This window comes from Mytilus edulis, chromosome 14, assembly GCF_963676685.1.
Source record: "Mytilus edulis chromosome 14, xbMytEdul2.2, whole genome shotgun sequence".
NCBI classification, from domain to species: domain Eukaryota; kingdom Metazoa; phylum Mollusca; class Bivalvia; order Mytilida; family Mytilidae; genus Mytilus; species Mytilus edulis.
In genome coordinates this window covers 36961059-36973071 of record NC_092357.1, presented here as the reverse complement: position 1 = coordinate 36973071, position 12013 = coordinate 36961059, and the positions used below count along the sequence as shown (strand labels likewise).

Genomic DNA, 12013 nt, shown 5'->3' with positions numbered 1-12013 from the left:
TGATTTAAACTGACCACTAGCCAAATCATGAGTGTTGAAAGTAGAGTTTAACACCAATAAATCAAAATTCCTTCCCTAGAATATCAAATAGTTGGCCCTTAACTGTTATTGTCAGTGTAGTTCTTATATTCATCTAGCTTATCATCCTACAGAGATGTCCTACTAAGGCTGTCGTACCATAAAAACATGTATAACACAGCTCACATTCTAATATATCTACATTCATAATAACATTGAGAAAGGAGATGGGGAATGTGTCAAAGCGACAACAACCCGACCATAGAGCAGACCTCATAATCTAGTATAATATAAGAGCATAAACCTTAAGCACGGGGAGGCACTCTATTTATTATTGTCATTTTAACTAAACAACGCCATTTTTGTTTTGTGCCTCTGCCTTCTAAACCACCTATTTAAAGGGAAGAGGTAGAAGAGAGCCAGAAGATCTTCCCAATGCAAAAAAAACCAACAAAAACAACAGAAATGGATCTCTTCTGGCTCACAACCAAAGAACAAAAAAAGATGCTTAATCATGTGTAAAAATCGGTGCCAGGAATCAGAAGTTGTTATGAAATTACAATACACAGAAACGAATGCGGCATACAGAGATTCAATGATTTTAAGTCGGCACCATTGGCCTTCAGAAGACTTGAAGTCTTCTTCCACCAAAAACACTCCCCAGCTGTGCTGTGGAATTTTTTACGTCTTTAAAAGTTGTATATTGAATTTTTTTTTAATTCTGTCTGTTAATATCAAGTATTTAATGAATGATACACTGATTTCTATTCCGCTGTAAAAAGCTTCTGAACAACAGAAACCAGTAAAATTCTCTGTGTCAGTTCCGTAATCACTTACAATAAATATAGACGACAAGGGATAGGCTGTACTTGAGAGGCTATGTTATACTTTAATATGAAGAATAACACTTTATAATTTAATTTCTATAATGAAACTTTATTGTTATCAACCATTGACAAATAATATGTTAAAAAAATACAACTCATGCAACTGTTCCTGGTCAACCTTAGTCCAATAACGGTACATATGAAAAATGGACGAACAATTTTGGAACTTTGCTGCCGGTTTTTGAGCAAGTTTTTAATTAAAATTCAGTTAGAGCGCAGCTTTACCCTACTGAAATATTTCAACATGAGATGATTTTGTTGGTATTATTGCTCTGACAAAATATTTCGTGGGGGCAAGAATGCGCTGGTAGTTTTTTCGTAAAAAAAGTTGAATGAAAATGAGTAAAAAATTGTGAAAAGCCAACAAATATGCACGTGAAGTGTTGTCAAAATACGGCATTATGACGTCATAACTACAAAAAAACATTTTTGTCATAAAATGAATATGTCTAATGGAAAAAGAAAGCCATACACATACGAATAAGTAGAATTTGAAAAATTCTCGAAATTGAGGGCAATTTTGCCCCTTATAGCCCTTTATGAATATGAACTAAAGTCAAACTTACGTATAGGATACAGCGGCAAAATGGACCCCCTTTTTGTTTGGTAAAGATTCTTCAATATTTTATCTTATTTTCAATCATTCAATGTAATACATCAACAATAGTTAGTTGTCGGCCCAACTTTCCTTAACAATAATAGTATGAACGAATGTGCTAGGTAAAGGTCACAGCTCGTATCGTGAAGAGCAAACCATATCAACAAGTGAAAAGATACGCGTATCATCTTAGTTTATACGCGTGTATTATTTAATCAAAAGACGAATAATTAACACCTGTATTTCAATAATATACGGTATATATTTCTACAAAACATGCGTGCATAGTTTGCATGAAGTAAAAATGTACGCGTTGATATTCTGACAAAGATTCAGACACTTAGGGTGAATCTCCTGAGTAACCTTGTGGTTCAATTTAAACATGTTAAAATAATTCTAAGATTCTTTACTGTAGATGCTGAAATAAAAATTGCATGATGAAACACCAGTGATTTTGATGTCTAATTAACAACACCGTCAAACTTTTTGTACTCTTTTTTTTGTGAGTGTGATTTTGCGCGTAGTTTTGTCTTTGTTGACAGGAAGGTTTTGAAAATCTGATTTTATTCAAACATTTGAAAAACAGATATAATTTATTATGAAATTAAGAACTATTGTTTTTTAAGTTCTTTCCTGAATGTATCATTGTATGAGTTTTAGTTGTTGTGCATCTTTATAATCTTCATACATTTAAACTTTACTACCAATGCACACTTCTGTTTATTGATTTAACATAAAAGTTCACTCGTTCATAGTGTGGAAAAGATCATTAGGACAAATACAGATCGCATCTTTATCATCTTCATACCTTTAAACTTTACTGTTTATGCTCACATGATGCTTGTTGATCTTGCCTTTAAGTAAGACAAATAAAGATAGCATCTTTATCATCTTCATACCTTTAAACTTTACTGTTTATGCTCACATGATGCTTGTTGATCTTGCCTGTAAGTAAGACAAATAAAGATAGCATCTTTATCATCTTCATACCTTTAAACTTTACTGTTTATGCTCACATGATGCTTGTTGATCTTGCCTTTAAGTAAGACAAATAAAGATAGCAAAATTATTTAAGATATTTAACTGCTTTCTATTACATGGATCTTCCAAATATAATATGATTCACTGCAATACTACATGATGGTAACATCTCAATTATTTACCCTGTCTTAGTTTATTGTAGTACATTTTGTGGAAACGACATAAAAAAAACAAAAATCAAGAAAATATTTAAAAATTTTGAAACATAGAATTAACCGATACAGCCTGATTGGAGTTCTTCATTAACACGGTCGTATTTCAAATCCACATCACAAACATTAACTAAAGAATGGACATGTGACTTTGAAAAGAAGACCAAAAATTCAGTGCTCATCGTTTGATTGTTGCAAGTAATTTTATGCTGTGGAAATTCTGATTTGGTGTCACAGAGAGACACCCGATAGCCTTTATTGCTTAGATTTTGTTTGTAAGGAGTCGTGCTATAAATTTGCATCATTGAACGTATAGAAATATTGATAATTATATCAATACTGTTGTTGTCCATTAACTGTGTTAATCTACTGATAGTAACTGACATATCAAATATTTGTTAAAAGTATCACATGTTTGCATAACCTGACCTTAATATTGAACCTAGTCATTTATCATGTTTATAGTCTTATGTCATACCAGTAAAATACTGTTTTTTTGTTATTTGGAGAATTCAGGTTACTTTAAGATATTTGCTCACTTTGTGGCAAGCAATTAAAATAGAAATATTTAGAATTTGACATACTTAAAACACGTCAATAAACATTTTAAAAAATGTGTCCTTTTCAATGTTTTTAAACCTTGTAATTTTTATTAAAGTTCTGTTTTCAAAAATTGATCGTTTGATTAAAAAAGGTATACATTTTTCTAAAGTATTCATGAACTCTTTTGACTGAATATTAGGAAAGAAATCCAATAAACATAAAAAGCAAACTTGAATATAGAACTGTTACGTGACTGTCGACAGTTAGCGTTTATAGACAGGCGTACTACTGATTCAACCTCGAAGCCAGCTTTATACACAGAGTAAAATGTGAAACGGAAAGCTATGCATGAGTTAGACTTTTTTTAAATTAACCTTTGTTCTGGTACTCCACACAACAACTTGTGACAAGGACCACGTCGAATCATTGTACTTACTATTTTCAAATGTCTTAAATTCTCATTATAAGAAAAACAGGGCGCATTAGACAATGTTAGACTTTTATAGAAAATCAAATGTCTTGAGATCTGCCTATAAAAAAATGAAAAAATACTATTACTTGTTTTATTAATAACAGATAAACAGCCTCCGTAAATGGCTTTTTACATAACAATATAATTCTGCAAGTCATTTTGTAAATATGTATTAAAACTATACAATTATAAAGTGGGTATTGAACAATCATATCTCAAAATATTGAGTAAATAGTTAATTTGAATAGCGATAACATGGATTTTATTTTAGCGACAGACACTTTTACAGGATTATACAGGATTACACATTCCCTTTGAGTAATTATGCAGATATGCAAACCTTAATGACTCGTCAACAAGTTGTTCACATATAGTGAATTGTAAATGTGTTTGCCTTCTGTTTTGCGTTCAAATGAACACAAAAAACTTTGCACGTAATGCATTAGTTAAAGAACGGAAGCGTATCAGAATTCAAATTACTATAATATTTTTCACCTCATTTTTGATAAACCATTGAGTGAAACCATCGATTAGAACATGATTACTTCAACTCTTTTATAACATTCAACATTCAACATGTACAATCAATGGAGTAAATGGATTTAAAAGGACAAGTCAGATATACTTAATTCTCAAAAATAAAGTATCTTACAATTAGCCATGTGTGTAAATGAGGACAAGAACAACAATGATATGCCATTTCTAAAATATTCGACATAACAAAAAATAACTCTTTATTCAAATCTGGAAATAAACAGTCCCTTAGATAACTTCCTGTATGTCTCAATTATCGCAAAATCACAAGTCAACAGCTTTGAACTGCAGGAAGAAAAAGATCGGAAAAAAAAAGATTGTGATATGTTGTCAAATCGTACAGTTTTGACTAACCGGTTACTCGAATAGTCGTTCGACCGATTAACCGGTTAACCAGTAGTTTAAGTTGATGTTTGAATGCCTTATTTAGATAACTTAAAATGTACGTTATTATAATACGATGAATTGAAGTTTGTCTTTTGGCATTATAAGGCTTGCCTTTGGGTATTTCTGGCGAAGTTTGACTTTAATAATCCTATACACCGTATCTACCATGGTGCTTGTAATAAATTCAAATTGAAAAAGGAAAAACCTTCTTGATCTCGTCGAATTAAAAGTGTCTGAAACCGACGATTCTTTCATTTTCTCTTGATGTCTCAAAACAATAATGTGGAGTGTTTCAATTTGAAAGGATGAAGCATGTTACTCGTACCGTCAAGTATACATTTGTTACATTCACGTTTATTTTCATATCATATTCTTAGTTCCCATTTCGTTTAAAGTATATGACAAAACCGTACACGAAGGAGGTTGCACATTCAGATTCACGTGTAAACTGCCGGTTCCAAATCCGAATAAAGGAGGAGGGAAGTAATTTTTCTTCCAATTGGCGCAACCGTATGGTTTTTTTTTGCGCAAATGATACCATGTTAAAACCGGTGGCGCAAACGTAGGATTGGAGTAAAAATGTTGTGGCGCAAAAGGACGCATTTTGGCGTCTCTAGTCTGAAATCTAATTAATTTCAATTTTCTTTGATTAACAAAAGCAATCAATAAACTGAACAATTGATCTGCCAAATTAATTGCCACGACGATATTTTTGAATAAAACGAAGTTATTTAGAGATTTCAATATACATTTATATCAAAATTTTTAAAATTAAAAAGAAGTCCGGTTAACCAGTTAGTTTTTTTTTGCATTCTATATTCGGTCCTTCCGACGGTTAACCGGTTTACCGGTTAACCGTTTACAACACTAGTCTTTTTGAAAAGATTTATGCACAATACATTATTTCAATACGTCTATCCGACTACTTTCTCAATATTTGCAATTGACGTTTAACCGTTCACCAATTAATTATAAACTAAAAGAGGGGCGAAAGATACAAGATGGACAGTCAAACTCGTAGATTGAAAATGAACTGACAACGCCATGGCTAAAAATTAAAAAGACAAACAGACAAATAAATGTACAGAAGACACAAGATAGATAACTAATGACTAAGCACCACGAACCCCACCAAAAACCGGGGGCAATCTCAGATGCTCTTGAAGGGTAATGAGATCCTGCTCCACATGTGGCACCCGTCGTGTTGCATATGTTTTTACAAATTCGGTAAATTGTCTAATTTGGTTGGTCACATTCGTGAAAAGGGAAGGGATATCCGATATTATCTGTGAAACAGTTATTCAATTACCAACTCGTGATGGCGTCTGTAAAATTTACAAAGGGATGACTTCAACTTGAAGTTTTCACCATTTGGAACTCTTGGTTTTATAGCTTCCTTGTGAGCAGCAATCCACTATCAAGGAAATCAATGATTTAATGCATATTCCTGAATTGATGTATGTATAAACTGGAACAATACTATAATAAACTTGGCATGGCATTTGTGCCATTACAATATTTTATCTCATAATAAAGGTTCCAGTAGAAGAAGATTGATTGTAACAGTATCAATATATTTTATGTAACGTTAAATAGGAATGCATATCCCTTATAGTTTGTGACAAGAAGTAGGTTTTTGTTTTTATCAAAATACATGGCGCGTGGATTTGAAATTTCGTCATTAGCTCCAATAAGTTCTTTGGCCTGCTTTCCATCTTTGGATATCACTACGACATTGTTTGACTCAGAACCAGCAACATAAATGTTAGAATAAGAATCTAATGTGATGCCAAACGGTTGTCTTAGTATCGAATCGCAGTATTTCCATTGTACCTGCCCGCTAAAATCGTAACAAACAACTGAATGGTCACGCCAGTTTGAATGAAAAATGCGATTTTTATTTGAGGTAACGTAGGTATTATCCACCATTCCAGGTGCATTTGGCAATATCCGGGCATTAGTCAAATTGTCATGTGATCTGTCAAATATTTTAATGCCATTCTTATTCGTGCAACAAATAAATGAATTGTTGTTGTAGCTTAAACCGTAACACCAGTCCCCAAGTTGAAAAATTTGACTCGTTTTTGTACTATTCATATCAATCAAGTAAATATGTTGAGGGTAGTTTCCACCACTTGATACAGCTACAGTATTAGATTCAATCAATGCAAGGTCATACCCAATGCCTTTTGCCTGTGGGTTGATAACCGATTTTGAAATAAATTCACCATTAGGCGCATATTTTATCAGACTATTGCTGTGTTCGTGTAGAAAAATCATGTTTCCAGCTTCTGATATGGCACATCCAGAAAGGCCATTGACATCTATGTTAATCTTACATACTAGTACCAGTCGGACATTTATGTTTTCAGTTGTTTTTGCTCCTAATATAGATTTATAAATCTGTGCTGATTTATCACCGTTCCAGGAAAAAGAAGTATGTTTATCAGAATTGTCTACCTTTATATCACCAAATGACATTATTTCATCTCTTAACTCTTCCAATTTTTCATTGAACGTACATTCCATGGTGATGTTGTTAAGATTCCCATTATCGTATAAAACTTGGACGTTCATTTCGTTGGTTGAAACATTTTCCTGGAATGCCTTTGTTCCCATGAAAATTTGTAAATTGGATGCAAACATTTTGACAGAATCAATATCGTCTTTAATTTCGTCTACTTTTTTTTTTCATCCTCTAATTTTGCAATCACTTTATTTATTTTCAGACAGTATTCATTCTCCATTGCAGATGCCTTTTCTAGTAATGCATCTTCTAGATTGTCTAAGCGTGTATTGATTTCTTGACGTTTTTCCTTAATTTGCTCTGAAATCTTCTGCTTCTGTTCACGTAACTCGATTAAATTTCGATTTCTGTCCTTTAAAGCGGAACAAATATTAATTTCTAGATCTTTGAGGGCTTTTTCAATGTTATGTAAAGCTACGGAGTGATATCTTGAAGAAGGTGTTAGAAAATCCTCAATGAAAATAGTTTCCTTGCATTCCTTGTGACTCGATATCAAACATCGTTTGCAGCACAGAGAGTCATGACATTTACAATAACATTCAAGAAAGCAGTCATGCTCCTGACAGTTATGCTTTATTTGCTTGATGAAAGATGGTAATTTGTTATATTTTTCTAAAGATATTGTCTGATGTGATTTTGTCGATTTCGATATCTTATGGTGATGTCGACAGTCTCCACAAAGAGCCTCTTCACATTGCGGACAGTATTCTTCAGCCAACTTATTTTGGTCCCTTGTTAGGCAAATGTTGCAGAATGATGCAATTTCATCGGTTGTCATATCTGAAAAGTGCGTGTCTTACTGAGGTCAAAGACGGTGCCTTTTAATATACAGTTCTCCCAATCTACCATCCACAAGTTGAACCTATGCAAAAATATGAATACAGAAAATAGTGTTTACTAAAAAGCTAAAATATATGTTTATTGGCTAAGCAACGAAAACTGAAATGCCGATTCCTATTGTGAATGTCGAACAAATCCCACAGTAAGGTAGTTTTCATACGAAAATAATTGAAAAAAATGAGGTTTCTAAAAATCATGAGACCTAAGAGTAAATTTAACTGAGACTTTAATGCAATGTTTAAAACTTTAACTTGGTTCAAAAATGAAAAAAAATAATAAAAGTGTTGAAAATTGAGCAAAATAGAATACTTTGGTTTCGCAAGACACATCTTTCATGCATAAAACAAAATGTTTATACTGTTGAATTGACAAGCCTGGTCTCGCTCCTTTTCGCGGAATCTTTCATTTAACTTGAATTGCATTTCTAAAATATATTGGTAAGGTTTGAAGACGCGTAAACTACTGTTTGACTCAAATTTTACACCCTTATGATTATGATTCAGGACTATTGAGAAGTTTACAGCTCAGACAATTGCAAACATTGTGTAAAATTGTTAGATTGTTTTGTTTTTATTTAAAATTGATTACAGGTTAAGACAATTTTAACAAATGAATGAAGCTATAGTATGTATATCTATCGAAACACATACACGTTTTCCATGACGTTGTCTCATTATGGATATTTTATAACTGATTACCTGTGTTTTCAATTTGGGTGTGCATAAAATCATGAAATAGAAAGAGAGAAAACTTGAATTTATGGACAGAGAAATTTTTCTAAGATACAAATACTATTGAGGTTTGTTTTATCATTTACAAGAATGGTATTCGGAATGATGATTATCTATATAGCTATCAACAATTGTGGTGGTTCACTTTTGTAAAAAAAATGGTCAACACTTCAGTGATACGTTCTGTTTTCATTGAGCATTCATTCAATTATATTTGAATCCGTAAACATGACATGACAACCAATGTGAAGTTTTTTTTTATCATGCTGACATTTGAAATACCACAGTCTTACACAGCTATTTTTGCATAGGTACTATTTCTGTACTAAGAAATATGTAGTACTGGAAAATTACTTTTATCATTTAGTACTATTTCTTTACTTTAAAACTATTGTAATATTTAGGTACTTGTATTTTACAGTACTTGATTTGTACGAAATATTTTGGTACAGAAATAATACAATATTCCATGTTTGAAAATCATAATTTTAAGAGATTTGAAATAGAAAAACTTTCAAAATGCTGAAAATGTAACGGTAGTAATCAAAAATCTGTCGTACCTAAATTTCAAGTACAAATTAAGTACTGTAAAAACAGGTACCTAAGTATTACAGGTAACACAATAGTACTGAATAGTAAAAGTAAATTTCCAGTACTACAGAGTTTTAGTACAGAAATAGTACCTATGCAAAAGTAGCTGTGTAAGAGAGCAGATACTTTTGATATAACTTAGAATAAAAGATAGGAAATGATAAGCTAATCAAACGTCTTTTTTGAACTTATATTTGATTCTTACACTTGTATTTGAACTATAAACATAGTTTGGTGCAGACTCAGGGTGTAATTCAGACCCCCTTTAAATTTGTTTTTAGTATATGTTCTTAGTTATTTCAAGTTATTTTCTCTCATTCAACAAGTACACTAAAAGTAGTTTGCTTGCTGGCCCACTTTTCTTATTGTCAAAATGTATATGAATAGTATGTACTCAGGTGCAAGGGAAATGTAGGAGTCATAAAGAGCAAATCTCTTTAAACGATCAAGTTATATTAGCGTAAAGACACACATATATTCTTAAATGATACGCATATATATATAAACTTATCACCAGGTAAGGGAGCAACTATTAATTTCGAAGGGTTATGATTTTTTGCCTGAGTCAGAATATTTTTTTGCGCAAGGCGCGGAAAAATTTACATGCGTCATTTGGATATCATGAGTATCATGTACCTTTGTTATCCGAACCAGGACATCATACTCCTACTCGTTGGATTCCTAAGTAATTGTTTGGTGTAATTCAAATTCATTCTTATAATCAATACTTGTAATGTAAAAAATGTCGTTTATTGTTGTAGTTTCCCTCGTGTTTTGTTTTTATAGGTACGAATTGGTTTTACTATTTGATTTGCGTTACACTAGTCATCTTGGGGTCCTTCATAGCCTCCTGTTCGAGGTAAGCCAATGCTCTGTGTTGAAGGCTGTACTTAGACCTATAATTATTTACGTTTTACTCATTTTGACTTGAATGGAAAGTTGTCTCATTAGCACTCATACCATCATACTCTTGATCTTCTCATTTATATTTGCATGATGAAACAACACTGCTTGTGCTTTCCTTTAATTAGCACTGCCATACTTTGTGTACGGTTTTGTTTATGAGTCTGATTTTGCTTGTACTTTTTATTTTGGTGGATTGAGGGTTTCAAAATTGTGATTTAAGGCCAATCAATTGAAAAACAGATATGACCCAGAATTTATAATCTTACTCGTTCTTACCTTATTGTTACATCATAACAATTTTGGTTGTTGTGTATCTTCATACATTTAGACTTTTCTATCTATAGTTATTGATTCTACCTGTGAGTATACACGTACACAAGTGTGTTTAAGATTAGTACAAGTAGGACACATAAATATTTCATAAATATTTGGATATTTAATCGTCCCTCTATTGTCTACGTCGTTCACTACAATTCACTACATTTATTATCACCCCTAGTTTTTGGTGGGGTTCGTGTTGTTTATTCTTTAGTTTTCTATGTTGTGTCGTGTGTACTATTGTTTTTCTGTTTGTGTTTTTCATTTTTAGCCATGGCGTTGTCAGTTTGTTTTAGATTTATGAGTTTGACTGTCCCTTTGGTATCTTTCGTCCCTCTTTTATTGCATAAAGAGAACATGACAATCAATCCGCTTAGTTTATTTTGTACTTTTTGTTTTATCTTCAAAAAGGAATGTCGAAATAAAAAAACTATTTTGATATTTTAAAACATAAAATGCTTTTTATCATTTAATCGGTGTCCTACTTGCTGGTTGGTTTATCGTAGAAAATAGTTTTGTGTAAAAAGGGTCTTCTTTTAAATCCTCCTTTAACTGATGAATATACGACAATGATCGTATTTTGTGTATTAATCTAGTGATTACTATACACAGAGAAAAAAGGAGAAATTAATGTATAACGAAGATGTTGAACTATAGTTGTCAAGTTCATCAGCTGATCTGTATTTGTCCTTTTTTTTAATTTCCCAGTTTTATGCTTTATGGTAACTTATTCGTAAAACAATATATTCCTTGTTAATAACAGAAGAAGAATTAAATTCAATTAAATACAAAAAGTATTGCTAGATTTCGATATTTTTAATGACATAACATATTTGTTAGTGCAAAAGATATGTTTTATGATGGTGTTATTCTTTTGGTCGGGAAAGTATTCTACTCGGAACTTGCAGTGCCGATTTAATTCAAATGTTTTTCTTTACTGTTATGAATCTCAATCTAGGACATTACTTCATAATACACCTAACTTTATAGATATGTTTTACATCACTAGCAGATATAAATATTGTTTCAGTATACGACCAATCATGATGTTGTTTTCAATGTATAAAAATAATTCATCTTTATGTAAGCGATATTACTGATTTTAACAGTAGAAGTGACCGTGGGCCCTTGCATAACTTGATATTATGTTTACACCAAAATTACATCCACACCGTACTGGTTCATGTTTAATATTATCAAAATAAGGGATATTTCATTGAAAGCGTTTTGCCTGCATATTGTATATTGAACTTAGTTGGCCTCTAATATATCTGGAACGAATATATTCATAATGCTGTTGTCCAGTAACTGTGTCTAGATAGTACGTTTTGTCAATTTATTGATAGTAACAGAGATATCAAATATTTGTTTAACATCTTATCTGCCTTTCCATAATATTGCAATATTTTATTTTTTCGTTATTTGAAAAATAAATGTAAATGCTCAACCTTTTCTTTATTCCTGGCGA

At 31.9% G+C, this 12013-nt stretch overlaps 2 protein-coding genes across 2 annotated transcripts; both read right to left on the bottom strand.

Annotated features, from left to right (window-relative positions):
• Positions 1-6210: 6210 nt before the first annotated feature.
• On the bottom strand, positions 6211-7278 carry LOC139504173 (uncharacterized). The gene has a single exon (XM_071294236.1). The coding sequence runs from the start codon at positions 7276-7278 to the stop codon at positions 6211-6213; it is 1068 nt and encodes a 355-aa protein (XP_071150337.1).
• A 32-nt stretch (positions 7279-7310) lies between these two features.
• Positions 7311-7937, bottom strand: LOC139504172 (transcription intermediary factor 1-beta-like). Its single transcript, XM_071294235.1, has one exon. It carries the CDS (start codon positions 7935-7937, stop codon positions 7311-7313), a length of 627 nt encoding a protein of 208 aa, XP_071150336.1.
• Positions 7938-12013: the final 4076 nt, after the last annotated feature.